The sequence below is a fragment of the Triplophysa rosa genome, linkage group LG11, assembly GCF_024868665.1.
Source record: "Triplophysa rosa linkage group LG11, Trosa_1v2, whole genome shotgun sequence".
NCBI classification, from domain to species: Eukaryota; Metazoa; Chordata; class Actinopteri; order Cypriniformes; family Nemacheilidae; genus Triplophysa; species Triplophysa rosa.
In genome coordinates this window covers 18,128,032-18,155,398 of record NC_079900.1, presented here as the reverse complement: position 1 = coordinate 18,155,398, position 27,367 = coordinate 18,128,032, and the positions used below count along the sequence as shown (strand labels likewise).

General features: G+C 38.5%; 1 protein-coding gene across 1 annotated transcript in view; it reads left to right on the top strand.

Annotated features, from left to right (window-relative positions):
* Window positions 1–24,456, top strand: part of hs3st4 (heparan sulfate (glucosamine) 3-O-sulfotransferase 4) — a 102,285-nt gene extending 77,829 nt beyond the window's left edge. The window contains exon 2 of the mRNA XM_057344960.1: window positions 20,921–24,456. Coding sequence (XP_057200943.1) covers window positions 20,921–21,575 — 655 coding nt within the window. The 3' untranslated portion in view covers window positions 21,576–24,456. The remainder of the gene's footprint in view (window positions 1–20,920) is intronic.
* The last annotated feature ends 2,911 nt before the right edge of the window (window positions 24,457–27,367 follow it).

The window sequence follows — 27,367 nt, the reverse complement described above, 5'->3', positions numbered from 1 at the left end:
TGACAAGCACTTTTTATTGGCTAAATATTTGAAAAACCTATTGACAAACATAAAGGGTGACTAATGATTTATGGCAACAAATAAAAATCACAAAAGATGGATATACAAGGTTTCAGAAAGACAGCAGTGATATGCTAGTTTGCAACACACACTGTAGATATGCTAATCATCTTTTTGTGCTTACTCAAAATATGTATAAACCAGCCTGGACCGGCATGAAAATTCTAATGAATCTCAAATTAAAACTAATAAAGGAATTCATCCATCAGGAGTGCATTAATAGGTCAGATTTCACCACGTCTAGCACTGAAGTACACCTTACAGCTCAAATCATGTCAGTGTTTGCCAGGTTTGCGATGTTTCTTACAGAGTATTTTTATCTGGGTGGCAATAAGGGTGAAATAAAGAACAGTGTGTGTAACGTCTGGTGCTCAACAGAGTCATAAAAGTTTCCCTCAAATAAGGCAGTTTAGAGATTTGTGCAAGTTGTCCATGTGCATTCAGAAGTAGCAGTGCGGCTTTATCCAGCGGTGTTCTGTCAGTCTCTTTATAGCAGTGATTATAGTATCCTGGAGAGAAACCCCTTGTGGGTTGATGATACAGTCTATTTGCACATCTCATTGTGTAAGAAGTACTGTTGACCCAACCTTAATCCCATAACTTCAACGTGGTTGAAAACATTGTTTATCTCTACCAGCAGCCATGGAATACAACGTGTTTGGCTTGTAAAGTATATAAATGCACTTGACCAAAGCAAAAATGATCAGAATAGAGGAAAAACAAGAAAATAGCGATACCATTACTACAGCCAAGTGAAGTTTGTGTAATTTGTTTTTAAATGAGATTTCGCAACTCACCACAATAATCATGTGGGGCTCTTGAGTTTAATAGAAATTGCATCTATTGATTCCCATATACTGAGGTTAATTTGCAGTTTTAGAAAGTCACAAATAAAACAAGCATAATTGATTTGGTTAAAGTTACCTAAAACCGGGGCATGATGAAGTTATTTGAGGGTCAGATGTAAAAACAAGATTTACTTAACTCCAAAGGCACATTGTTAAAAATTCACAACACTGAAATATGTGTTTTCAAAGAGTGGAAGATTCAGTACCAAATAAAACAAAGCCAAAGGCATATTTTGATCATTTCAGTGAGATTACGCTTCGCTTCCAGCAACGGTTTGTTCTAATTTCTTCTGTCTTATTTCAAATATTTGACAGCAAATGCAAACTTGAGAACCCTTTCATGAATAAAACTGAAGGTAGCTAAACACAAATGTTACAAAATTGCACTCTTGTAATATTGGAAGAATAAATGTCATGGTAACCTTTGTTGGTAATGTTTCTGTACACTTGTACTATGAGTTTTGCTTTTACATACCGAGTTTGATTCTGTTTTTTTTCACTTATATTTTGTATTTTATTATATAGGGTAATAGATATTTTCACAAAAACACAAAAATATTTTTTACAAAATTGGGAGATTTTTTCCAAAAATCATTATAGTTTTACTGTAAAGGCTTGTCCACACCGGGATGATAATCGCGCGCGTTTATCGTAGATGTTTAACGCCTCGTGACTAAACAAAGGGCACCAATGTGAGTGTACACACCAACGTTCAAAACGGCAGGTGTAAAAGCGTCGTATTTAAAAAACACCTCGGGCCCCTTTTTTGTTTTTGTTTGACATGCCACATTAAAAACTGGCCGACCAATGAGATTGGCGCTTTTGTTCACGTGCCTGGAGTTGCTGAAGTTACAGTAGAACATGATTTGGTGCCGCTCAAGCACAAAATGGTCTTGCCGAGCACACATGACGAAGACGAAGCAAGATTAATTCTTCTTCTGTGTGACAAGTGAGTGTCAGAAGTATAAAGTTGTGCAGCGCCACCTTCTGTACCGGGGTTTTTCTGTTTTTCATTAAAGGGGTCATATGACACGGCTAAAACGAATATAATGGTTTGATTTAGATGTAATACATTGTGTTTACACGATTTAAGGTTAAAAAACGCTGTATTTTCCACATACCGTGCATGTTTGTATCTCCTCTTTGCTCCGCCTCTCTGAAACGGGCAGATTTTTTACAAAGCTCATCGCTCTGAGAAGCGAGGTGTGCTATGATTGGCCAGTTAACCAGTGCGTAGTGATTGGTCGAATACTGCAAGCATTTCACAGAAATGTAACGTCTCTTACCATATTTGGAACATCAGGTTCCAAAGCAACTTCATACCACGAACTGACGTAGATTTGTGGGGGTGTGGTTACACGATGCGTTTCAGGCAGGTCTGGGTGAGCATTCGCTTTTAGATAGAATGCATCTTTTGTTCCGATACTTTAATTTTTGCAATTGTACGTGTCTAATACATGCATGGGCAACTTATAACACACCAAAGACACGTAAAATATGACCCCTTTAAGCGCCATCTATGTCAGGGAGTGAATTTGCACGTTCACTCGGCTCATCGCCAGTGAAAATCATTTGGGTATGAACACCGAAAAACGTCTCGAAAAACGCTGGCGATAAGAGTGTGCGATTATCGTCCCGGTGTGGACAGGCCTTAACTCTTGGGTTCACAAGTAAACATAAATCATGCAAAATTAAAAAATGGTCAACTATAAAATGAAGGTCGATTTTCACCAAAACGTTAAGCTGTGTTGTTAGGACCAGGGTATTAACTTTATACTGTACCTATCTGATTGGAGCAAGTTGTCACATGTGTTGTAAAGGCTGTAAAGCACTTTTAAGAGTGATAGATGTTTTCATGCAGAGACTCTGCAGGGAATATGCAGAGAATAGTACGCCAAAGCTTCTATATATTATAACAACACTGGAACAATGTTTAAGTTTTCAAGGAAACTTGTATGTTGGTGGCTTTGTTGAATCTCCGTCTGCTTTATATTCTCTTTCTCTATCAATTTCAATTCCGGTGTGGACAAAATTTAAAATTATATTGGGTTCTAAAGCATTGTATTGTCTCTTGCCGCGCCGCATCCAGTGTACAGTAGACACGTTGTAACACACAGAAGTCCTAGTGTTCTCCTAACAGATATGGCAGTTTCTGATCGTTTGACAGACTTTCAAACGTCTGGTGTATGGACTCGATTTTTCCATAAAACATTGTCCGTATATCCGTGAATTTTGTGCATTCTGTTAGGAAGTGGAGTTTCGTCTCAGTTTTGCTGAGATCACAGTGTGGACACAGTCTCTGGTCCTGTGGCTGCCATGTTTGTCTGTGTCTGCCCGTCTCTATAGTGAGTAGTATCTTGTCAACGTGGCTCTTAGTTTTTTATCTGTCACTGTGTACAGCAGTGGCGATCGGTGCCTCCTCTTCAGGGGAAGCGGGAATTCAAAATACGTGTTCAGCGCTTCACGTGAACCTATGTGCATCACGCATCATGTCAAAATACGTGCCTGCTGCAGACGTGTCGAAAGGGTTTATGATAAAAGAAACTGTATTAACATACTGTATTCTCTCTTTAGGGCCAAATAACATTGCATTTTACTTTGTTGTTTTGTTTGCGTTTCCCAATGAGTGATATAGTTTTGTTTCATTTACATTTAGTCATTTAGCACCATCCGTGTTGTAATTTGATTGAGTCTGATTTTGTCAGTATTGTTGTGGTTGAGAGCATCAGTAGATAGGACTGAAACATCAGGACTGAAGCTCTGGACCAGCTGACAGAGAGGATTCATTTCTTTGCTCATCTCGTGGTGTTTCAGGGCTTTATAATGATATGAGTGAGGGTCACTGTGTTTTAGATGTTTCCATGAATTTGACTGCCCTTTTTTCTATCTTTATGATCAGTGGATGTTTGCCTAATTCTGCCCTGCATGCATTGTTTGTTGTGTGCCGGTGCACTTGTAAGATATTTTTACAGAGTTAGTGGACCCCACACTTCACTGCCATAGAGGGCAATCTCTCTCTCTCTCTCTCTCTCTCTCTCTCTCTCTCTCTCTCTCGCAGTATATTGGCCTCTATTTACATGTGTGAGGCGATAATGGCAGAGTTGCTTGGAAGTATAATTTTTCATCCGCTTCTGCCTGCTGCCTAAATTAAGCTTTTTCAAGGTTGGATGTGCAGCTGGGGATCGAAGGACAGGATCTTCCATCAGAGACTCGAGATCTACGCCTGGAGTATCTTTTTCCACTTAGATATTCAGTGCTACTGGAGCCCTGCCTCACTCAGTGCCCCTGGGCGGTGGTTTTACCCCACCCGCCGTCCCACATCACCGGGGTGGATCACATTGTTTAATCTTTACACTGTTTAATTTTTAATTGTATTTAAAATTATTTATCAAACAAGATTCATTTTCACTGTAGCCACCAGCTGCTGGGTGTTGCCTTTTCTTCCTAATTTAGAAATGGGTTACTTTCTAGCTATCGCCACATAAACAACATTTATACTTAGCACTGTCTTAACCTTGAGTTCACGGCCATTTTTCATAAGTACAACAACATTTATTTATTTATTACTTGACAACAATGCATGCGATTCACTGTGCGATATGGTAGAAATGCTCAAAAAGACACACATAACAGATTATAATCTTTTGAGATTATAACCAGAACCGAAACCCTTAAAACAAGGTTTTAATATTCAGGTTTACATAATGCATAAACATTGACACATCCGGTTAAAATCTTCCTTTTGGCAGTGCAGATTACACAAGTTAATCTTTATATCTCGTAAAACGTTATCCCGCATTTGCGCTGGCGATTCTCACATAATGTGAAACTACCTCTGATGAGGAGATTAGAGAACATGTGCAGAGGTTTATTGGAAGTGCTTAAACAAGATGTTCATTGGCCCAAGGCTTTCTGAGAACTGTGTTGAGATCCATCACAGATTTACACACATATATCTAGACCCATCTCTCGAACCGCAAGCCAGTGAACTGTTCAATGACTTGGGACAGTCATTTCACAGTTGGCATGTTTTGTGTCGCTCCCTCTGAAGATAAAGAATGATTTTCCCGTTTATTGAGCTGACACAGCTTGCTTAGATGAAATTATGCAAGAATTTGACAAGGGAGCCGCTGTGTGAAACCGGCACGCAACAGCAGCGCAATATTCGACAGACAGGACATGCATGTGACGTAGTTGATTGCTTCGATCAACAGCATTATCAAATGATACTTTGTCTAGAATGAGTATGGAAAATGAAGCTGGTTGGGAACATAGTAATATTACGCTGTGTTTTTAGTATTTTAATATTTAATATTATTGCCAGTATTTTTATTTGTAAACTCATGCATCCTGGGTTGGTAGAGATATAAAAGGGGAAAACTGGAGCTACTTGTCATACAAGGAAGTTGTCAAGCAAAAGTGATGGTTTTCTGGGTTTTGTGTGTTGGTTCAGAATATTTTTTTTGAAAAACATTTTTCCAAAATCATTATTGTTTTACTTTAACTCTTGGGTACGCATGTAAACAAATCAATCGATATCCAAATATGGTCCAAACTGTGTTCTTAGGACAAGGGTAATCCCTACTGTACATATCCGATTGGGGCAAGATGTCATGTGGCATAAACACTGTACATTTGTACAATTTAGTTATTGTAACATTTACAATATTTGTGGAATTGTTCAATAACCTGTTGCTGTTTCCAATAACTTGTTGTGGTTTCCATTCATGTAATGAATGAATATACAGAAATTTCAAAAAAATATAATCTACCCTGAAAAAGTCATTTGTGACCCGTCATAAAGGAATACATAAGCTTTATGATGTATGGTTTAGGACAATATCTGGGGAAAATAACAATTTGAAAATCTGGAGTGCAAAAAATCTAAATATTGAGAAAATCACCTTTAAAGTTGTCTATCAGAGACACTGTAGCAGGCCGTTGCTAAGAAGGAACAGGTTGGTTTTAACGCTCTCTATTGGATTACCGCTGTAATGACCTTGTGGAGAGTAGATGAACCTGAAAGATGAAATTCTAAGCTTTACATAGATACCAAACTTGAGTGGGCAATTCTCAAAGAGCGGGCAGCAGCGAGTGACGTTTGTTGGCGTGTTTCTGGCCATTTTTGTTCGCGATTTTGCTGCATTTACTCACAAACGTCCTGATACATTCACAGTACACAATTTCAGTACATTCACATTTACAAAATATCCTTATTGAACATGATCTTTACTTAATAAACTAATGATTTTATGCATAAAAGAAAAATCGATCATTTTAACCCATAAAATGTTTTATTGGCAATTACTACAAATATACCTGGGCTGGGTCACATTTAATTGGTTTTCACTTATTAAAACATTGCAAGCTAATGAAAAACAATATAAAAACAAAGACACACATTAAATAAAAAATTATATAGTTTATAGTTTAGTTTAATATATTTAAACATGCATACAAGTGGGTAATATGTAGAATCGCAAGAAGTACAAATCTTTCCCTTCTGAGATAATGGATCCAACATTTCCATAGGAAATATGTCAAGACAGGAAAGAAAACGGCACTCATCAAGCAATTTCATGTGGTCTTTTAAAATGTTGTAATGTTTAATACTTGGTAGATGCTGTGGTACATCTTTCGAAGCAGCGATTACTGCTAAAACACTTTTCCATGCAGATGGAAATAAATGAGCATTTGGCCAACAGGAAGTAAACAGAAGTCTCCATATCTCCATATGCTGCTGCAGGCTGTTGACGGATGTGTTGTTTGACTGTTGTGGAATATGTTTTACACTTATGTAAGTGTCTCATGTGCAAAACAGCAACCAAATCTTCAATAATCCAGAAAATGCTTACTATTGCACCTGCAGCTCTTGTTACGAACACGCACCACCAGCTTACTACGAGTTTTCATCTCGAACATATTATCATCGTCAAGTAAAATCCAACTTAAATATTTCACGTTCACTGTTTTTTATGCCATTTTTCCACAAAAAAAGCACAATTCGGATTATCAAATGTCCCAGTAATAGTGAAGCTTAGCTTTTAATGGAGCAGCTTAGTCCTGTAGTACGTGATTAGAGCGTTGTGAGCACGAGGCCAGATGTTCACAAATAAACACCACTGTGCGATCATGTCTCCATGAAAGCTAATGCTGTTCAAGCCTGCCTTTTAATGACCCACATTATTTTGGCCTTAAAAAAAAGTTGTTTACACCGGCGAGGTGCTCTTTAATTAGGAAAAGTTCATCTAGACCCGCTCTGCTGTAGATATGCAGCTTCTGTGTAAAGAATTAAACCAGAATGCATTTTCTTGCTTAACTCAACATATGTCTGCTTATTTCCCCCTTTGAAACTATTGTGCAAAGCTTTTTTCTATGAAGAAAATGCAGGTGGACTCCTTTAAGGAAAGCTGTAAGTAGAAGGAAATACTTCTGTGATTTGTGCTCACAATGATCTATATAAAACCACACAGCGAAGATGTTCTCTTGAAGTTGCGGTACACGGTAGATAAAGAAACGTTGACATTTAAGAGTTGAATGACAACAGCATGCAGATTAGCTCCAAGCATCGGTGCTTCTACTACATTCTTAACGCTTTCATATTTTGCCCTTAAAGCATATCAAAGGTCAATGCACTGGCACTAGAGCCTGGGAACGTACACTGCGCTTTGATGGATTAGTGAAGTCTGAGAACAGTTTTCCGTCTTAGTTCTGTTCTCCTTTGTATGGCTTCATGTAAGGATTATACTAACACTCCACTTCACTTCTGTGATCCGGATAGAGAGTACGGCTGTCTTCAAGTGAATTATGACTTCATTTTGCAATGTGCTTTGGCCTTTTTGGGTCTCTAAATCTGAATTTAAAAACTTAAGCACTTTGAACTTGAATGTTCAGACAGTGATACATGAAAACTTTACCTTTAGAAAGCATGGTGTTCAAATTGATACGTCTTCATGAATCTGTTGAGGTCATTATGGAAATGAGAGAGAATGTTAAATGTGTTAATATATAATGGATACATTCAATTATGCAACATTTACGCTCCTCGGATTTAATTGGACAAGTGGTGGTGTGCTGATATTTCTTGCGCAAAGCGTCTCTCACAGCTGCTTTGAAAGAACTTTAACAGTTTCAAACGTTTCCATTTGTCTAAGACAGTTAGTGTGCACTTCCTGGTAAAAAATGAATTCGCGGAAACAATATGCCGGTTGCATACCGGTGATGGATAAGCTTGCAGGAGTGAGATGCATTTTGGGTAATTCTTTTTGACTCTACATAAGAGTAATCTACGATCAGGCAGGGGAACGCGCTGTTTCTACCACATTCCAGTTCAAGTCACCTCGGAAATGAAGTCTCCCTTAGTGTTTAAGATATGGATTATAGATCCACGTGAATAAAAATCAATTGCTTCGCTGAATCTGCCCTTGAATAAAAAATGTTCCAGGTTTTCCGTATCTCAAAATGCTGTGTGATACTTGCGAAGGCGGCTGTGTGCTATATTCTGGAGACTGCGACGGCCTGAGCCTTTCTCACAGATGAAGAAATAAATCGAATCTTAAATACATTTAAAGGATTTAGCGAAACTGGTTCAAAAAAGCAAGCGAGGAGGAGATATTTTAATTTAAATACGGCCATGAGTTCTTTTTCATGCTGCAAAATAAAACACAAAGAGCAGAAGACACCCTACGTGAGGGAATATTTGATACTATTCCATTAATGACTGCAACCGTGAATCGGCCACCCGTCGTGGATATTGGATTCCACTGGGCCTAAAATCTCTCAAGGCTAGTAATCTAGCGAGCCCGAGTTAGAAAATTGAGAAAATACATCATGTTTGACTATCTGAGAGAGAAATGTTCTGGTGTACGTGATGTTATACCGGTAAACTGTCATTCACGAAATGTGTAGAGCTATTGCTGGTTCCAAATGCTGGTTTGCACAAAGCTATTATAAGTGCGTGCCGTGGACAAATGGGTCCTGTGCTGCTGACTGAAGCAAATATGAGGCTCGGTGGAGTGGCTGCAGACTAACAGCACTTTAAAAGTACTGCTGTGCTTCACAGGATTTCAGAGAACCTGACAAACAACAACATAAGACTGTGTACTTAGGTCTTTTTTGTTTGTTGAGGCAGACTGCAACTTTCTTTTTTTATTTATGGGCTTTTTGCCTTTTATTAAATAATAGAATACAGGACATGATTAGGTATAGAGAGGAGGGAAAGCGAGCAGGACGTAGATGTAAGTTGGACTTGAACCTGTGACCTTGTGAGATTTTTCGCAAGCAAGTTTTGATGTTGCGTCATGGCTCTTTTATGTTTATTCCTACCGTTGGAGACATGACAAGAAACAGCAGAGGGGAGTGAAATGATGTAAGAGGAATGTTAACTTACAGTATGTCATCATATGTGCCCTATTGCATGGTGCAGAACCCAATAATCCATGTTATCTCAAAATGTGTATCCCAAAAAGCATTGGATGCTTCAATAAGAGCAAATGTATCTAACCTTTTGTACAATGGAGAAAGGGTCATGGTCCATTGAAAATAAGGGACGATTATACATCGCAATGTTTTCATTTTCTTTCAAATCTTTGCTAGCGCAAACACAAGATGTACCTTGGCTGGGGGTCTTGAACCTCTTGATTCTGGTCTCAAGAAACACTTGAAAAATTGTTGTCTAAGAGACACACTTAGTAGTACAAGAAAAGTTCATATCCACAAAATTTGTATCTTGAAAATCCTAAAACTTTCTAGGTCTAAATTTCGATCTTGAATCCCAGAGTGTATGTCATACATCATTATGCATTAATGCGAACATGTGGAATGAACTACATGACGGTTTCACGGTACATTTCTTCTCTGCTGTCAGTCTGTTAGCGTAGATGGGAGCCATATGGGCAGCTCTGGTTTTAATGTCTAGGTCTTTGTGGTTATCTCGGCACTAATGGATGTCTGTAACTCCTGTCAGTCATACAGAGCAGGGAAGCTGTGGTGTTATCATTCACGGGCAGCGCCGCAATCTCTTCCTGAACCTGGATGAGTGCTCATCGCTGTTTCTCTTTGGCAATAAAACCTATCACATTCAATCTGTCATATTAATCAGTTCTGCTTAACTGAACCATATCAGCGAGTTTTTTCTGGACAGAAATTATAGTCCTTTGTTGTACCCAGGTGTCACTTCTACCTTGCTTTTTTTCAGACGACCACACATTTTCAATAAAATACTAAATGACATTGAAAAGCCGAAGAGTGACTGATCATATACTCGAATGCTCTCTGTAGCACGGACCCAAATGTGGCGCCTACTTGTCGTAATTGCCACACCAATCACAGCATTTCGAGGGCCATTGTGGGAAAATTGTATTCGCGTAGCCTGAAGCGCTGTGGTCGCCCCGTCGAAAGAAATGTAAACAAATGGAGGCTGGGTAAAAGTAGCCACATACATATTTTCCCGGTAAATGTCAGGTTCCTAGAGCCATCCAGTTCGTGCGAGTGATAAAACGGCAAGGCGTTATTTGCTTCTCCCCCACTCCCCTCAGGATTGAATTCATAAATAGAGCCTGACGCTCGGAGGAGTGGCGCCTTCCTCTGCAATTTCTCGTAAAAATGATGTTGCGAAGGAAAACAAGCTAATTTACAAGGTGATATACAGGGTGGTTTCATGGAGCAATTATCAGCTTTATGGTGATATTCCAAGGATCCATAAAGCCTCTCCTTTGCTTCATTTCATCATGCTCAGCATGTCCAAGAGGCTCATAAACATAGCTTCAGATCTAAGTGCAGCAGTCTGGCGGGGCAGATAGCGTCGCGCTGTGCTGTTTCTCTGTTGGACGTAGAACGGCCTTCTGGGGATCACGGGTGGAGAGAAGAGAAAAGGTTTTTTGATCAAGACCAGCTGTCAGTTCTCTCCTAAGCAGTTCGCGGGAGGCGTGCGGCGGGGGGATGCGTTGTGGTTTTAATTACTCTTCACCTTTCTCCGGCCTGTAAACTCAGCGTTCAACAGCCCTCTTAGTGCAGCATCAGTCAGGCGGTTGAAAGCTAAAAGGATGCAGGGGAAAAACTGTCTTGGGAACTGTGGTATGCGTCTCATCCTGTCAAGACTCTTAGAGAACATTTCTATTCACCCCTGAAGACGAGACACACAATTTCCACCTTTGTTACAGCGAGCAAAAGATCGCAACACGTCACAGGCTTGAATTACTGCACGCTAAATGTAATTAATCGCAATATTGCTGTTTTGTGACCCAGATATCGATATAATGTGGTAGTGCCAGGTCCCTGCTGATTCTTAACTCTAGTTTAAGGCACTTCATCATTTTGTTCATTGGTTTGTTTTTCAGGAACAGTTCTGTTCTGTTCTTATTGACTGCCATTTGAATGTTTGCCATGCCTCTTTTTCACAACCTGTTTTTTTAGAAAGAAACAGGTTTATTCTGCCATTACCTTCCTTTGATGCAACTCGGGTACATGGAGATTTGTTGTGCGATGTTGTTGTGTAGTCATTTGAACTTTCAGCACATGGGTTTGCTACTGCCTAATCCTAAAAATATTTCAGACATCACAAAAAAATTAAACGAAGAGTGTGTTTTTGTGTCATTTTTTCATTTGTAAGGTGAAAGTGTGTTATTGCCCCTATAAATAAAATTAATAGTTGTTCACTAGCTATCGGTGAGACCATGTTGGTATCTCCACTAGACTCCTCCCTGCGGTAGGAAGTGGTCTCTGTAGCGCATCCCCCAATTGAGGAAGTAGCGCTTACCCAGTGGCCTTACGGTACCGGGCGGCTTCTCGCTGTTAGAGAAACAAGGCCGCCGCCTGTGAGGCCGAAGACAGGGGCCTTCCCACCTTTCAAGAAAGCTCTGGGACCCCCTACCTACCCACTGGTAGGTTACAATTTCGCGGTAGCGCTCACGGCTGACACGCCCAGGCCAGTCACCATCGCTTCGCTAGAGATTGTTACAGGGCACAGTGTTATGGCATTTTCCATAGGAACCCCATCTGTCGGTTCGACACAACGTCGAGAGACCGACAGAAAGGGAACGTCTCGGTTACGGATGTAACCTCAGTTCCCTGATGGAGGGAACGAGACGTTGTGTCCTCCTTGCCACAACACGTGCTGCCCACTGCAGCAGTCGTGAGAGGTCTCAGGCTCCTCAGAACTAAGGTGAATGAATGAGGCACGCCGTCTCCCTTTTATACCCGGATATCCGGGGGCGGAGTCTGGCATGCAAATTTCATTCGCCAATTTTCATTGGCCTTTTCTAAGAAGTCGGAAGCGATTGGTTCTCAGGGACGAACCCCATCTGTCGGTTCGACACAACGTCTCGTTCCCTCCATCAGGGAACCGAGGTTACATCCGTAACCGAGACGTTTTCTTTATTTAGCAATTTATTCAAAAGTAAAAACTCTACTTGGATCTAATAGTAATTATTATGTTATTCTGAAATTAAAGGATCGATTTGTGTCAACACCATAAAAACGGTTCTTGAGATGTGTCTAGCTAAGGACAATACATTTTGTGTTAGTTTTAACACAGCTAGTTTTGTCCCTCTTGACAAAATGAAACATAATGTGTTAAATAGCATAACACAAGCAAAATGTTAATAATGAAACACTTTAACAACATTTTTAGGTAACACTTTATTTGAAGGGGTGTTCATAAGAAAGACATGACACCTTCATAATCATCAATATGAAGAAGATTTTATGCATTTTTATGACAACTGTCATTAAGTGCCATTCGCTGATTTATGTCATTTTTAATGCAAAGATGACATTGTTTGAGTTGTCTTTGTTATGATAACTTGACATTACCAATGTCAAAGATTCAAAGATATTTTAAGAGCATCTAACCCCTATCCCACCCCTTACCCTAAACCTGACAACTTGTCAACCATTAAACACAACACACAAGTAAAATTACAGTTACATGTATTTATTCCATAAAATGAACAAAATAGTATAAACGTATTACAAACAAGTCGCTTTGCAAACCTTCTGAACTGAAGCCATGCGATAACTTAGGTCGAGGAACTCTGGGAACGGACATCAACACATCTTTTTTTAAAATTATTATTATTATTTTACGGACATCAACACAAGCCGGAACATTAGAATGACGTAATCTGTAACGAGAGCCAATAGCATTTCACACTCAACGCTGACGTAATGACGCTGTCTGTCATGAGACAGACGAAAGCCAATGATATGTCACTATTAAGGCTGACGTAACCAGATTTGATCATTTGAGACAGCAGATGGTGATTGCTTTCGCGTTTGTTCCTCATATAAATGAATGGTTTCACCTCGGTACAATTGGCATATTTGTACGTTTAAACATTTTAACTGTTTTGTATCTGTATCATCATGCGTTTTCTGTTATTTAATAAATAAATGTGTTGTGTTACTTGCTCAAAAGGCCTAAATATCTGTGTATGTGTAAATATAGTTATCACAACATTTTAAAATGAAAATAAAACCACATTACATGCTATTATTGAAAAATAATACCCCAAAATGTACATTTTAATGACGGTAGGCGATAGTCTTGCGTACTGCCGGAAGTGGCGTTAATTTAGTCAATGTTTGTCGTATTTGAGGAAGTGACAAACAACATACGTATGTCATATGGGTTGGAGGATGTTGCATTAAATTGTCATTAAGTGTTAATACTCTGTCAAATAGTTTAATAACAGTGTCATAAATACTTTTCTTGACCTCAACTACAGTGGTACAAATTAACATGTTTAGGACAGATTTATGACATGTTGTCTTGGTAATGTCAAGTTGTCATGACAAAGACACTGACAGGTTATGATGTCTTGCTTTATGTCAAGTTGTCATAACAAAGATAACTCAAACAATGTCATCTTTGCATTAAAAATGACATAAATCAGCGAATGACACTTAATGACAGTTGTCATAAACATGCATAAAATCTCCTTCATATTCATGACATGTGTCATGTCATGATTATGAAGGTGTCATGTCAATCTTATGAACAACCCTTTAAGTAAAGTGTTACCCATTTTTATTCATATTAAATGCAGAGTATGGGGTTAAACCATAATTTGAGAAAAAAATCATCAAATAATGTAACAAATGAAACCATTTTTTTTAAGATAGTCTAAAGAACATTATTTTCAGTGTACCAATGTTAAACTATCCTCTTGTGCGCAGGCATTTAGGTTTATGAAAGTGACACAAAATGTAGTGTTATCTCACTGTGAGACGAGAACCCCCAACTGTTTTCCAAATTAAATAGCGAACATGCAAGTGATGTCATTGTTATATAATTTGCCATTGAAAGCAAAGTATATTTAGTCTATAATACTTCTTTGAGATTTAGAGCCTACAAAATGTTTCTTTACACACATGAACTGCTGTTTAATAGTATAGGCCTGTTTTGGTCAAGCACTACAGAATGTGAATGAAAGAGTGATAAAAAAAGACTAAGATTAAATACGAACTATAAGATGTTACAAAAATGTGGAGTATGGGTGTTAAGTGTTAAAAAACGTTCCATATGCAAGAATGAAATAGCTGTGTGATCGCTGTAGTTCAGGACTGAAAGAGCATTGGACCCATCAAATGACTTTACAGGATTTCTCATGAGTGCCTTACTGCCAAAGAGTGGCTTAGAAGATGCATTTAGAGATAAATCATAGTAATACTTGTGTCAAATAATACCTCTGCTTCATAAATTATCCGTCTCCCATCTTTTATTTCCCAGCAAGTGGCAATTAGAATGCTTTTAACTTCAAAGCACAAAGAGTCGATGAATTTTTGCACTTTGAAAGCAACGTTCCCCCAAAATGATATTCATTAGGCTGCTATTCCCTTTACTTAACTGTGCCCACCTGCCATTTCTCAGCATGTCAGTTTAATGTTAAAACCTTGTCAAGTTGCGCAACGTGACCTTCTGCTTCTTTTTTGTTTATTAATCTGTGCGTAACAACATAGAACAAAAATGTATCCATGGTCCATGGGGATCCTGGGAAATTGATCTTGTTTAAGTCGACTCGTCCTAACCATGTTTCTCCAAGCGTTATGCAAGCGCGACAAGGTCCATAGACAAATAGCTCCGATATATTATGCGATTTGCGCGAGCAGGTAAACAGCAGATGGTGAGGGATGCCTTTTTAGCCCCGCATGCTGTATTTACCAGCCTACCTGAATGACCCATGTCATGATGCACTCCTCATGCAGGCATAAGCAATTGTTAACCATTCGTTTTTGTGTATCGCCGTTCCGGCTGAGCGTGAGGCCAGGCGAGTCGTCGGCAGCGCGTAGGAAAATTAGCTTGTTTATCAGCATTCTTCTATCCTTTCCACCTCTTTCTCCCTCTGACATTTTAAATGTACACCAACCATGACTGATTCGCTCGCAATCGAAATGAGTTCGACCTCAATCACAAACGAAGGTATCGCGCCTCCGTAATCTCCATATTTTCGCAATTACACATATAATGAGTTGCATGGAGCTTGATGAGGACAATGGCCGGTTATGTGCTTGTCTTAAATGAAGAAGGTTACCCTGAGCATCAGTCATCTGTCGTGTTGACTGAACGTTTCGTCCCGAGAAGCATGACATGTTATTATTAAACATCAAGGCCCTACCGCTCACCGCGCCTCTACTTTGGATTTGATTTACATAGGTGAATCCAAGGTGATTCATTATGGGATGTTTCAGGTTTAGTTCCCTTCTCAGCATGTTTTTTTTTTCAAATTCATTTATTTATTTAATTCAACTCATGAGCAAACAAACCTGCGTTCGGAACCCTTTATATAGCCGGCTCTCGAAGACCTTGAGAGAGGAAAATCTTTAGCCATTCATTACCGCACTGAGGAAGTGGAGAACATTGATGGAATGTAATGAAAACTAATACTCTTTCTAGTCACAGTGCTATCTACAGATGTGTTTTATATCCCATTACTGGTCTAGAAGAGGCCACGGCTCTATAACGTGTTGAGGAAAGCATAATCCATTGGGAAATTACCCATCAGAAGTGCAATACTGTTACCGAAATGAAATTACAGAGGCACTTGTGAGTGAGTGTGTGCACACGTGTGCTGAGGGGCATGGAGGATATGTACTTCATTTGATGTGTTCCACAAGGAGAATTCGAAGCTGGCCCAGAGAAGTGCTCATTTAAAATGTGTCCAACATGCGGTGATTGATTGTCTCGTGCATCGCCATTTTGTTTGACAGCGACAGCTGTCACATCAGACAAAGACTCAATAGTCAGCAGTTTCTTCGCTTGTTTAGAAGATTGCATAATAATTTAGTTTGCAAAACTTTTAGCGTTATAGTTATTTACATTTAGCATGATGAGTCTTGTGAGTTCAATTTAATTTAGTTCAGCTATCTAGGTAAGAATGTTGGGTGATTTCTGACAAACTTTCCAATAGTACCTCCATATTAAAGGAACAGTTCACCCAAAAATGACAATTCTGTCATCATTGACACACCCTCGAGTTGTTACAAAACGATATACATTTTGTTGTTCTGATGAACATAGAGAGAGATATTTGTAAGAATGTAGGAAAGAAAACAGTTCTGTGGCACTTTTTTTGAATACCATTGTCATTTTTCCTACTATGGTAGTCTATGGGGACCAAGAACTGTTTGGTTACAAGCATTCGTCCAAATATCTTTCTCTGTGTTCACCAAACTAAGAAATGTATACAGATTTGGAACAACTCACTGGTGAGTAAATGATGACAGAATTTTTATTTTTGGGTTAACTGTCCCTTTAAGGCGAAGTGTCTGTGAGACTAAGTCTAAAAAGTTGCAATAGTGGAATTGCTTGTCAACCAGGCTTCCAATTCATCCCCTAGTGTGCTGTAAATCAAATTAAAATGTGTGTATTAAAAATATGTTGTTTTGGGGGATTCACAATGCCTTTCGAAGTTGTTTCAGGTGGACTACAGCATAAATTCAAAGTATGTTATGTGCAAATATTTTATTTCCATAAGATATAGTAGCAAGATCAAATGATATATGATATGGATAAACAGATCATTGCGGGGATGAGATGAACATTAAAGTGCAGATGAACTTCTGATTTTGTTAACATGAAGTGTGGAACCTCCTTATTACAGAAAACTGCTGTAGGCCTATATTCTCAGTATTGCTTTACAGAACTAATGACATTGCAGTGAATCCAGATCATCACGAATGTCTGACAGAGAAGGAATCCTCAGGGTCTCACTTGTGAATATGTGAGATAATTTGATGCTTGCAAGGTTAGCTTTGAGAACCTGAGCTCTTACACCAAGCTTGTTTTTGGTGATAATAAGGAATAGCAGGTGGTTAAAAAGTGTGATACACATTATTCATAGTGCTGTTGTTGGATAGTTTGAGGCTAGTTGAATGCAAGTGGTTCACGGAATCATTATTTAATGTGTGGTGTGCTGAAGGTGTGATTTTTTCTGTAGTATGTGTGAATGCTCAGCTAATACTGGAAAAGGTCAAACACGGAGAAAAAGCAAACATGTGAAAAAATGACATGTTACAGTAAACGAGAACATTTTGACAGGGTTCTGCTGAAGTTAAAAGCCGGCTCTTTAAACATTGTCCCCTAGAGCCATAAAGCCGTTAAATATTACATTTAACCCAAATTGCTAAACAAAAGTATGTTGTGTTGAGAAAGCGAAAGAATATACTACAGCTTACAAGATAATGTTTTTGTCTCTGTAGGTTTTGTCTTTATATGCATTACGTCTTTCCAGTAGCGAACCCTCAGAGCCCTCTGTGATGACCTAAACTATCGTAAACTTTAAAATATTATTTTCAATAAAAGTCGGCCTGCGCATGCTGCAAGAAGTCGAACGTGTGCTTATGTCGGGAGCCTTCATTTAGTATACCGCTGGCTGACACTACAGTAAATCAATGGGAGGGATTCATTTTGAGTGACAGTAAAACGGACCAATCATAGCATCTTTCTAAACGGGCGCGCTTGTTTTTTCCAACTTTCCGCCATCTGGGGGGGGGTTGTTCACCAGTAATCTCGTAAAGCGGAAGAAGCACCCGAAGCAGATTCGCCAAATTAAAAAAAAAAGGAAAACCTCATTCAAAATGGATGAACTTTGTTATCAAGTCTCGGAAAAAAAGAGAAAAGCTGATAAACCTTGTTCAAAACAACTGACTTTGTTATCAAGTAATTTGATCATCAAATTGTAAGTTATTTATGATTTATCAGGCCGCCGTGCCTCAATTCATTCTGGTTGCTGATGTGAGCTTAATTTGAGACGACTGATTTTGATTGGTCAGCTTTAAATTTAACATTTTGTGCATATTTGCTTTTATTCTGCATAACAGTGACATTTTATCAGATAAATGGTCAATTTACTACAGTCAGTTCCATGCGTTTAGTTCACTGTGATGTTAGCATTTTTATTTTAAGATTTATTATAATCACAGTTTATTCACTGGTGAATTTCTGTTTACTGTCTTCGCTGAGAGCGCTTTCATGACGTGTTGCTTTTTAAACTGGTAATGTGGACGTTAGTCTGTGTTGGTTTTATGATCAGACTGGGAGGCAGTGTCGGTCATGTGTGTGTGTGGTGTGCAACCCGGTCCATTATTCCGATGAAGAGCATACACGCGGCACGCCGATCATAATGCATATGTGTAATAAGGATTTGTATTTGTATTGCGTGTTATTTTGGTGATAACTGTCTCGCTGTGCTGTTCGGCTTGTTGCGTTTCAAGTCTGGAGTAGCATTGTAAATGTATCATGTGGTTAGTGTGATGCTATAATGATGTATGCGCACTTCTATAGGAAAGCACAGTAAGGTAAAATAAGGTTAAGGGGTAAATGTAGGTTTGGGTTGCCCGGTTCGCTACTGCTTCTTTCAAACCAGCTGCTAACATAAATCCCACACATTTTGAATTTATTTGTGAGGGTTTGTTTTGTCAGGTAACGTTAACCTTAAAATGTGCATTGCATGGTAAGTTTTAAATGAACTGAACAAAAATGTGATTTATAATTAGTGAAGGAACTGTACATTAGGTTACAAAAGTTGTTTTTAAAGCATTAACAGCTTTAAAATGTAAAATAATAAATATTCAGTTTTTTCCGTGAAATGTAATACAGTATAGGGACATTTTGGCTAGTTTGACTGGATGTTACATTGAATTTAACATCTGTGATGGATTTGTGTATTCTCTGAAAGTACCGAAAGGTTTCATATTCTGTCAACACATCCTCACTCCGGACTCGTGACATATTTACTCTCGGTCAGCGCCCTTCGGCGTCACTTTTGAACGCGCAGGGTACTCCTTTGGCGTCGTTTTTCGACGTGAAGGCCGGGCACGCAAATTTTACTGTCATTATGAAAATGTATATTAGATATAATTTGCAATGATGATGTTTCGGGGTTTAATTTAAGTTTAATGGCCAGGATAATTGTTTTTACATGCCACTATTCAGACAGTTTGAGCAAGTAATGTAACAGTTTATTTATCGTAATATAAAACACATAATACAAGCAGTCACAATGTCGTTAAAAATACAATACAGATATTTCAAGGGTACCAACGCGAAACGGTCGATTTGTATGAGGAACAGATGCGAAAGCGATCACCATCCGAAGTAAATCTCAGATCCGGTGAAGAACGACGTTCAAAATTTGCCGCCAGAGGAAGTTACGTAAGCTTCGATGCCATTGGCTCTCCCGTGTCTCGTGATCGCGTCATTTCGTTGGCTTTGAACGTGAAACGGTATTGGCTCCCGCAACCGACTGCATCTAGCTGTTCCGGTTTATCTTAAAATGGGTGCCGACCTCACGCATTCTCTGACACGCACGGCATCTCCATGTAAAGTTATCGTACGGCTTTGGTGCAAAAAGGTGTTCGAAACGATTTGTTTGTTATATTTTGTAATGCTTTTGGTCAGTTTGTGCAATAAATACCTGTGACTGTACTTTTATTCGCGTGCTGTGTTTTATATGGCTGAGAAGTGGTTAGGTTTAGGGTGAGGTTGGGGTTAGGTGCTACAAAATATTAAAACCATAAATAATTATGAAATGCTAAGAATTGCATGCATCTCGGTCTGGAGCATTTAGAAAACAGCAACGCAGTTCCCTGTTCGTCGAAAAACGACGCCAAAGAGGTACCCTGCGCGTTCAAAAGTGACGCCGTGGGACGCTGACCGAGCGGAAATGTCGGGAGTGAGAACGGGTTGATTCTGTGTCAATTACACAGAACTGAAGGCAAATAAATTATGTAGTCATGCATTTAGGTCAAATTCTTGTTGTGTGGTTTAATGAGGGACCATACTGAATAGATCAAATGAACAGATCATGGAGCAGCAGACAACATGCTAAATATTCATTTGTTTTGCGCTCCCGAGGCATGAATCACATGAAATATAAACTCAAAGTGAAAAATATTTAGTTAAATTCCTCAAAAAAAAATTGTGAATGATTTCTTTCCTAGCAATGTTTCTTCTACCAGTTTGATCTTGAGCATAGAAAGTTAATGTGGTGGCAAACGTTGCCTGTTATCTTCAGAGAAATCGCTCAAAGCACGAACATTCCTCATGATAGAAATGTCAAAATGAATATGTTGGGTCTCCAGATAGGCCATTTAATTAGAAGAATGAGCGGGTCAGGCTATGTGTCCCTGCCAGAGAGACTGTAGATGTGTGAAGGAACATAAAGAGTGGGGACTCAGTGAGTAAATGTATGACACAACAATACCTCAAGCCCAGCAGTATTAATGATATGCAGTGAACCCATTATTAAAATACCGAAATAGCGCCAGGAGTAATACAGATGGAATCAATTAAGCAATGAGCATGCTTGTACACCATCGTTTCATCTTCGCTCTTTTATCTTTTATATGTTTCTGCACGGGTGTAATAAGCTGTACGCTCCTTACTGCAACCTTATATATAGCGATGATAACCGCTAGTTTTATGTGCCTTTTCGCTACATAGTTGTTTCAATTTCCCACTTTTCTTTTGTTAATAAATTCGAGCTAATTTGCTTCTCTCGCTTGCTTTGCAGAGAGCTGATGCCCTCCACGCTGGAAGGACAGATCACGATGGAGAAGACGCCCAGCTACTTCGTGACAAACAGCGCTCCCAAGCGAATCCACATGATGGCGAGGGACATTAAGCTAATCATAGTCGTACGCAATCCGGTGACCAGAGCCATTTCAGACTATACTCAGACGCTGTCCAAGAGGCCTGAGATTCCCACTTTCGAAGTCCTGGCCTTCAAGAATCGAACGCTGGGGCTGATTGATGCGTCGTGGAGCGCGCTGAGAATAGGGATCTACGCGCTTCACCTGGAGAGCTGGATGCAGTATTTTCCCCTCTCACAGATGCACTTCGTCAGCGGCGAGGGGCTTATCGTTGATCCAGCCGGCGAGATGGCAAAGGTGCAGGATTTCCTGGGACTCAAGCGCATTGTTACCGACAAACATTTCTATTTTAATAAAACCAAGGGATTCCCTTGCCTGAAGAAGCCGGAGGACAGCAGCACGCCGCGGTGTCTGGGCAAATCCAAGGGCAGAACTCACCCCAAAATAGACCCGGACGTCATCCGCAGACTGCACAAATTCTACAAGCCCTTTAATATGATGTTTTACCAAATGACAGGGCAAAACTTTCAATGGGAACTGGAGGAGGACGGCGCCTCGCCCGGCTCTCGGGACTGAAAGACTCCCCGCACCACCAGCCTTCTCGCAGCAGAAATCATTTCTTCAGAATATGCTTCAACACGTCAATCAGTCATGGCTGTCTTTGCAAAAAGTGTGTTTACCCATAGCAAGAGTAATAATCTGCTCTGTCAACCCCCGATACCAATGGTGTTTATGATGGCAAACCTTATTGTACATAATATCATAAAATATATTTATATTTGTGAAGAGAAGAGGATTTTATTGGTTTTGTTTCGGAAAGAGTTGCCATACCAATTATGTCTTCTGAGAGGATGCATGCGACGAGTTAAGTGTCCTTACCCACCATCACCCTGAGGGTTTCATTTTTTAATCTTTACTCTAGCTCTCTTTCTCGCACACCAGCAGTGAGTGCAGTGCAATTGATTCAGATAACCAAGGCCATCTCTGAAGGTTCTAAACAACTACTATCAAGTAGGAGTTATTAATACAGTTATGAGAATGTTTCAGCTTTCCCAGGTTTATGTGCACAGCTTTCGTTTACGGCTACAAAATCATATATTTTAAATTAGCTAAAGGAAATGTTATTCCATGGTATTCTTTAATGTACCGTGAAGTGTGAATATCGTCAGTGTTGGGAAAGAGAAACTGTTGATTCTGAAGTTTCAAGCTCAAATTTAAGCAGTAAACTGTTAAAGGGACAGGTTATCAAAAATAAAAATTAATTTACTCATCCTCAAGTTGTTCCGAACCTGCATACATGTCTTTGTTCTGTTGAACACAAAGAAAGATATTTAGAAGAATGTTAGTAACTGAGAGTTCTGGGGCACCATCGACTACCATAGTAGGAAAGAATCAAAATGGTTGTGAAATGTGCTCCAGAATTGCTTTTCTAAATTCTTCAAATTACCTAATTTTGTGTTCGACAGAACAAAAATGATACAATATTTCTTATACTATGGTAGTCACTGGTTAGCCCCTGCTAACATTCTTCCAAATATCTTTCAACGTGTTCAATGAACAAAGAAATTTATACAGATTTGGATCAACTTGAGAGTGAGTAATTCATGACAGAATTTTCATTTTTGGGCGAACTGTTCCTTTAAAGCCCCAATGTCATCACAAGTGTAGCATACAGTATGCTACTATACTGTGTGTACTTTTTAAGGTACACTAGCCATCACTGGTGTGGTACCCTTCAGGATTTCTTTTTGTACCTCTACAGGTATACAAAAACATAACATTTTGTACCTTTTGGGTACATAATTATGCCCCAAAGACCTGTTGTGTACCTTTAAAGGTAAATGTTTTGTTTCCCTAGGAACAGAAGTGTACCTTCACAGTACCTTTTTTCTGACATTGTAATTGACTAGCAAGTCATACATCAATATTCAGTACTGTCACATAAAAAACACTTTTGGTTTCGAAGGGATCAAGCCATTTCAATCTTTAAGCTTTAAATTTTTATTTATACAGTTATTTACAAAATATTACATTTTATTTAATTAATATAAATTATGTTCTAATGTAGTTGTGCTATCATTACAATACAGTTTAGCTTCCCAACACTTGTAATCATTCAGTACCATGGTATACAGTATATCAAAGATATCATGGTAAAACCGTAAACGATACCATATGCGAGCATTTTAAGCAGAAATCACGTTCTTTAATATCAAAGGCTTTAGTGTTCTTAGAAGTTTTGACACTGTGGAACATTGTGAATCATTAATCACTTTGTGAACCATGTTTTGTTATAAACAGCTTTTTCTGCTTGAGATTAATCCCATAACTTATGTGAGTTGATCACACCAACAAAAACTGTCATTATCACACCGAAGGATATGTCTCAAAAACACTGCACATATGCTTGATTCCTGGGTTTAAACCGCCACATTGTTTTCAAATGCAGCTGCTTCAGTAGTGATAGAGAAACATGATAATGAGTCTAGCAGCAATACTGGTGGAGTGATCAGCAGGGAGTTACCAAACATCTGCTATAACAAAGTCCTCTGTCATTACACACAAATGGGACATTAAAAGAGGTGCCTGTGAAATTCATAAAGAACGGGAGGTTTTCCGTCCTGCAACTTAGTTGACGGACACATCACTTTAAAGAGCGGCTTTGTAAAAATGACTGGTTGGTTGATATCACTGCATTGCTGATTTTGTTGTTAGATGTTTTTTCTTTACCAAAAAGCCGCATCTGTTGCATATCACGTGAATTGGAAAGCCAAATGTTGTGCTGTGTAAATCTGGCAATCTCATAAATCCTGACCATTCATAAATCTCAGATGGTGTTGTCATAAAGTTAAATGTCATGGAAAGCACTACTGCACATCATTTTCATGCCTAAAACTGCACACTGTACACTTGTTTATTTGGGAAAATGAGAGAGTTAATTTAACCATGTTATGTTATCTGCTAATTTAAACTATGCTGTATGACTCCAAGTCTCAGCTGAATAGAGCATTACATGAGCAGCAAGCCGTGATTAAAAACAACAACACGTTGTATAATTTTAAGGAAACAGTAATTACGTTTGTGCTATGACATTTAAAGTAAACCGTCAAAAAGCCTCCATAAAATGAGACAAGACGGGTCTCATTGGCCTTTCCTTTAAAATGTATTCTCTAAACAGAAAATAAGGAATCTTTATTAAACATAATAATTCATAATTGATTCCAAAATGAAATAACTCTGATTCTAAAATCATTTTTTTATTACGTTATCATGTTTTTATCGTGTTTTATTGGGTTAGTTAGCTGTATTTTTTTGTTATTATGGCGTATATCAAAATCAACCAACTGCAGTTTGATTTACGTATATCAATTTGAATGCATAATAAAAAAAATGTTTTTTAAAAATGGAGTTATCACATTTTGGAACCAAACTCTTCAAATATTCTTTATTAAATATGGACACATACACAGATGGAGATTATATATAATATAAAATTATACACTATATAAAATGATGTAATATTTTGGCTTATTTGATAAGAACGTTGACATTTGAATTGAATTGTTCTTGAAATTGAAATGGAAAAATAGTTTATTGAATCAATACATTTTAAGCCTAATTCATGTTTGGCTCTAGTTAAAAAGACTTACATTAGGCTGTGTTCACACCAAACGCAAATTGAACTATTTGCAAAAAGTCAATAAAAAGTTAGTGCAAAAACGCGAATAGACATTGGGTGTCAATCGCGTCTTCCGTGCAAGTTGAAAAATTTCAACTCAAGTGAAAAATTCAAATGAAGAGCTCATTGACACCCACTGTCGCACAATGTTTATTATGTAATATATAATAATATATATAAATAGTATAATATGTAATATAATGAATTAATACCGCATGTAATAAAGAGTGAGGAATGCGATGCTTCGCGTTTGCTGCGAACACAGCATTAGAGGTAAGTTTAATATATATATATATATATATATATATATTCTAACCATATAGCACAAAATAAATAAAAGTTAAGATATTAAACTGGTAATATATTAATGAAATGAAATATAATGGAATTTAAATAAGTATTTAAAAAATAATGTTTCTAAAATAACCCATGTTGTGTGTATAATAACATGTTTATTGATTAATTCCTACTGAATATGACATGACTCATTAAACAATACGCATACAGCAGTTATATGAATTTCTCTGAATTTCATTACATTTCATTTCTTTCTCACGTTTGAATTACAATTCTGTTTCCTACCTCAATTCAAATGCAGGAATTAAACTGGAATGGAGCAGCCTCTGAATGTTACACAACCCAAGCTGGCTCAATATTCTTTCTACATAGCATTTACATTCACATGCATTTCAAACAACAAGAGGGCTTTGAATACCTCTTCACTGAGTCTGTTGTGCTATTTAACAACTTTGACAATCAATGCAGTCAATAAATCAATAAACGCTCTTCATACACATCCCGTACTGCCACAGATGCTGTTGTGTATCCCCCACCCTCCCCATGCACGTCTCTCCGGCTGCACGGCGCTTGTTGTATGTACACAGTGCTGAGCTGGTGTGTTTTTTGCCTGGGGGAATGGCAGACCTGAGAGATAGTTACACAGTGCAATTGGTTCAATCAGAGTAATCGCTATGCTGCCCTTTTTTATCCCCCTGACTGAACACTAGAGCCTGAACCACAATATCCCAGGTCACCCTTTCTGCTTTGAGCCTCAGCTGTGTCGCAATCCCCCTGGTGCACCGCTGTAAAGCTCTCTGATTTCAACTTTCTCTGTTCTATGCGACACACCATCTTTTTCCCCCAACAATGAATCTGTGGAGGTGAAACAGGTGGGAACCGGAACTGCTGATTGATTGCTTTTTCCTCTTGTGTGTCTTTTATAATTTTACCATTTGCACAAACTAAGCATAAAATTAATAGCGCTACATTATTGTTTTAATAACACAGCATCCTAACCAGGCACGACGCAACACTATAAGGTTTAATAAAAGACTTGATGTGAGCAACCGGACATGTTTTTCCATTGTTTTGTGATGGGCAGGGTAGCCCCACATATACTTAAAGTGATAGTTCACCTAAAAATGAAAATTGTGTCATCATTTACTCACTCTCTTGTCATTCCAAACCTATGAGTTTCTGTTTTCCGCAGAAAACAAAAGAAGATATTTTGAAGAATGTTGGTAACCGAACAGCATTGGCCCCCATTCACTTCTATTGTAGGGACACAAAACCAATGCAAGTCAATGGGGACCAACAACATTCTTCCAAATATCTTCTTTTGCGTTCTTCGAAAGAAAGAAAATCATGCAGGTCTGAAATGACATGAGGCATTAAGTAAATGATGACAGAATTTTCATTTTTGGGTGAAGTATCCCTTTCTACTTCACATCCTTGCTTGTCGCTATAATCCTGTAGCATCGTGCATGACCTGGTTAGGACACAGTGTAAACCTTTGCTTTAGTTTTATAAGGATAATTATCTAACGAGACAACAATCAACACACTGTGATGAAAAAAAAACAAGATCTGAGTATGAAAATACTCAAGACGCTGCAGCGGGTTCTTGCGGATATTTTGGAATGTCCAGCTCCGTGAATATTCTATGTATTTGCACACGAATAAGAAAAATCTGATCGAGAAAACACGACTCTGCTATCATGTAAATATCAGAAGTGTATAATGTACATATGCAGCTAGAATTCTTTTTCAAACAGAGAAAATAAAAGTGGAACGAGAGCCAGTGAGATCTCAGCCTCCTGTGTGTATAAGTGTGTGTGTATGTTTGAAGCTGCTGTTGTGTTCTGGTTTTGCTGACTCGGTGAGTAAAGAGATAGAAACAAGAGCTCTAAGGGCTCAGAACTGCAGTGAGAACAGAAACCAGAACCTTTGAGAATCCAGGAAAAAAACAGACGAAACTTGAAAGGAATTAAATTTCGATTACGTTTCGGTCTCATTCTCGCACTCCGAAATTCTTCTTTAGTGTCCTCTGAAATCATACGTAAATGGGGCAAACACAAATCCTACCTTTAGACACTGTTTTTCCAGAACTAAACGTGAGGTTTTGCATTTACATCAATTTCTGACAGAGTCAGATATATGAGGGAGAATTTCAGCATGCTGGAGTCACAGATCCATGTGTGAAAAAATCACTGTAAATATTGTGGTTTCACAAACCTTGGACCGTTTTTCTGTCTTCATGCTGGTAAGTGAATCATAGCAGGTAAACATATATTGTAGCATGAATCATTCGGCTTACGTTTCAGGGAAAATATTTGATCAAATGTATCCAAACTATGAATACAAAAGCTTCATTTCATAAATAATAAAATGATGCATAGTAAATGGTCTTA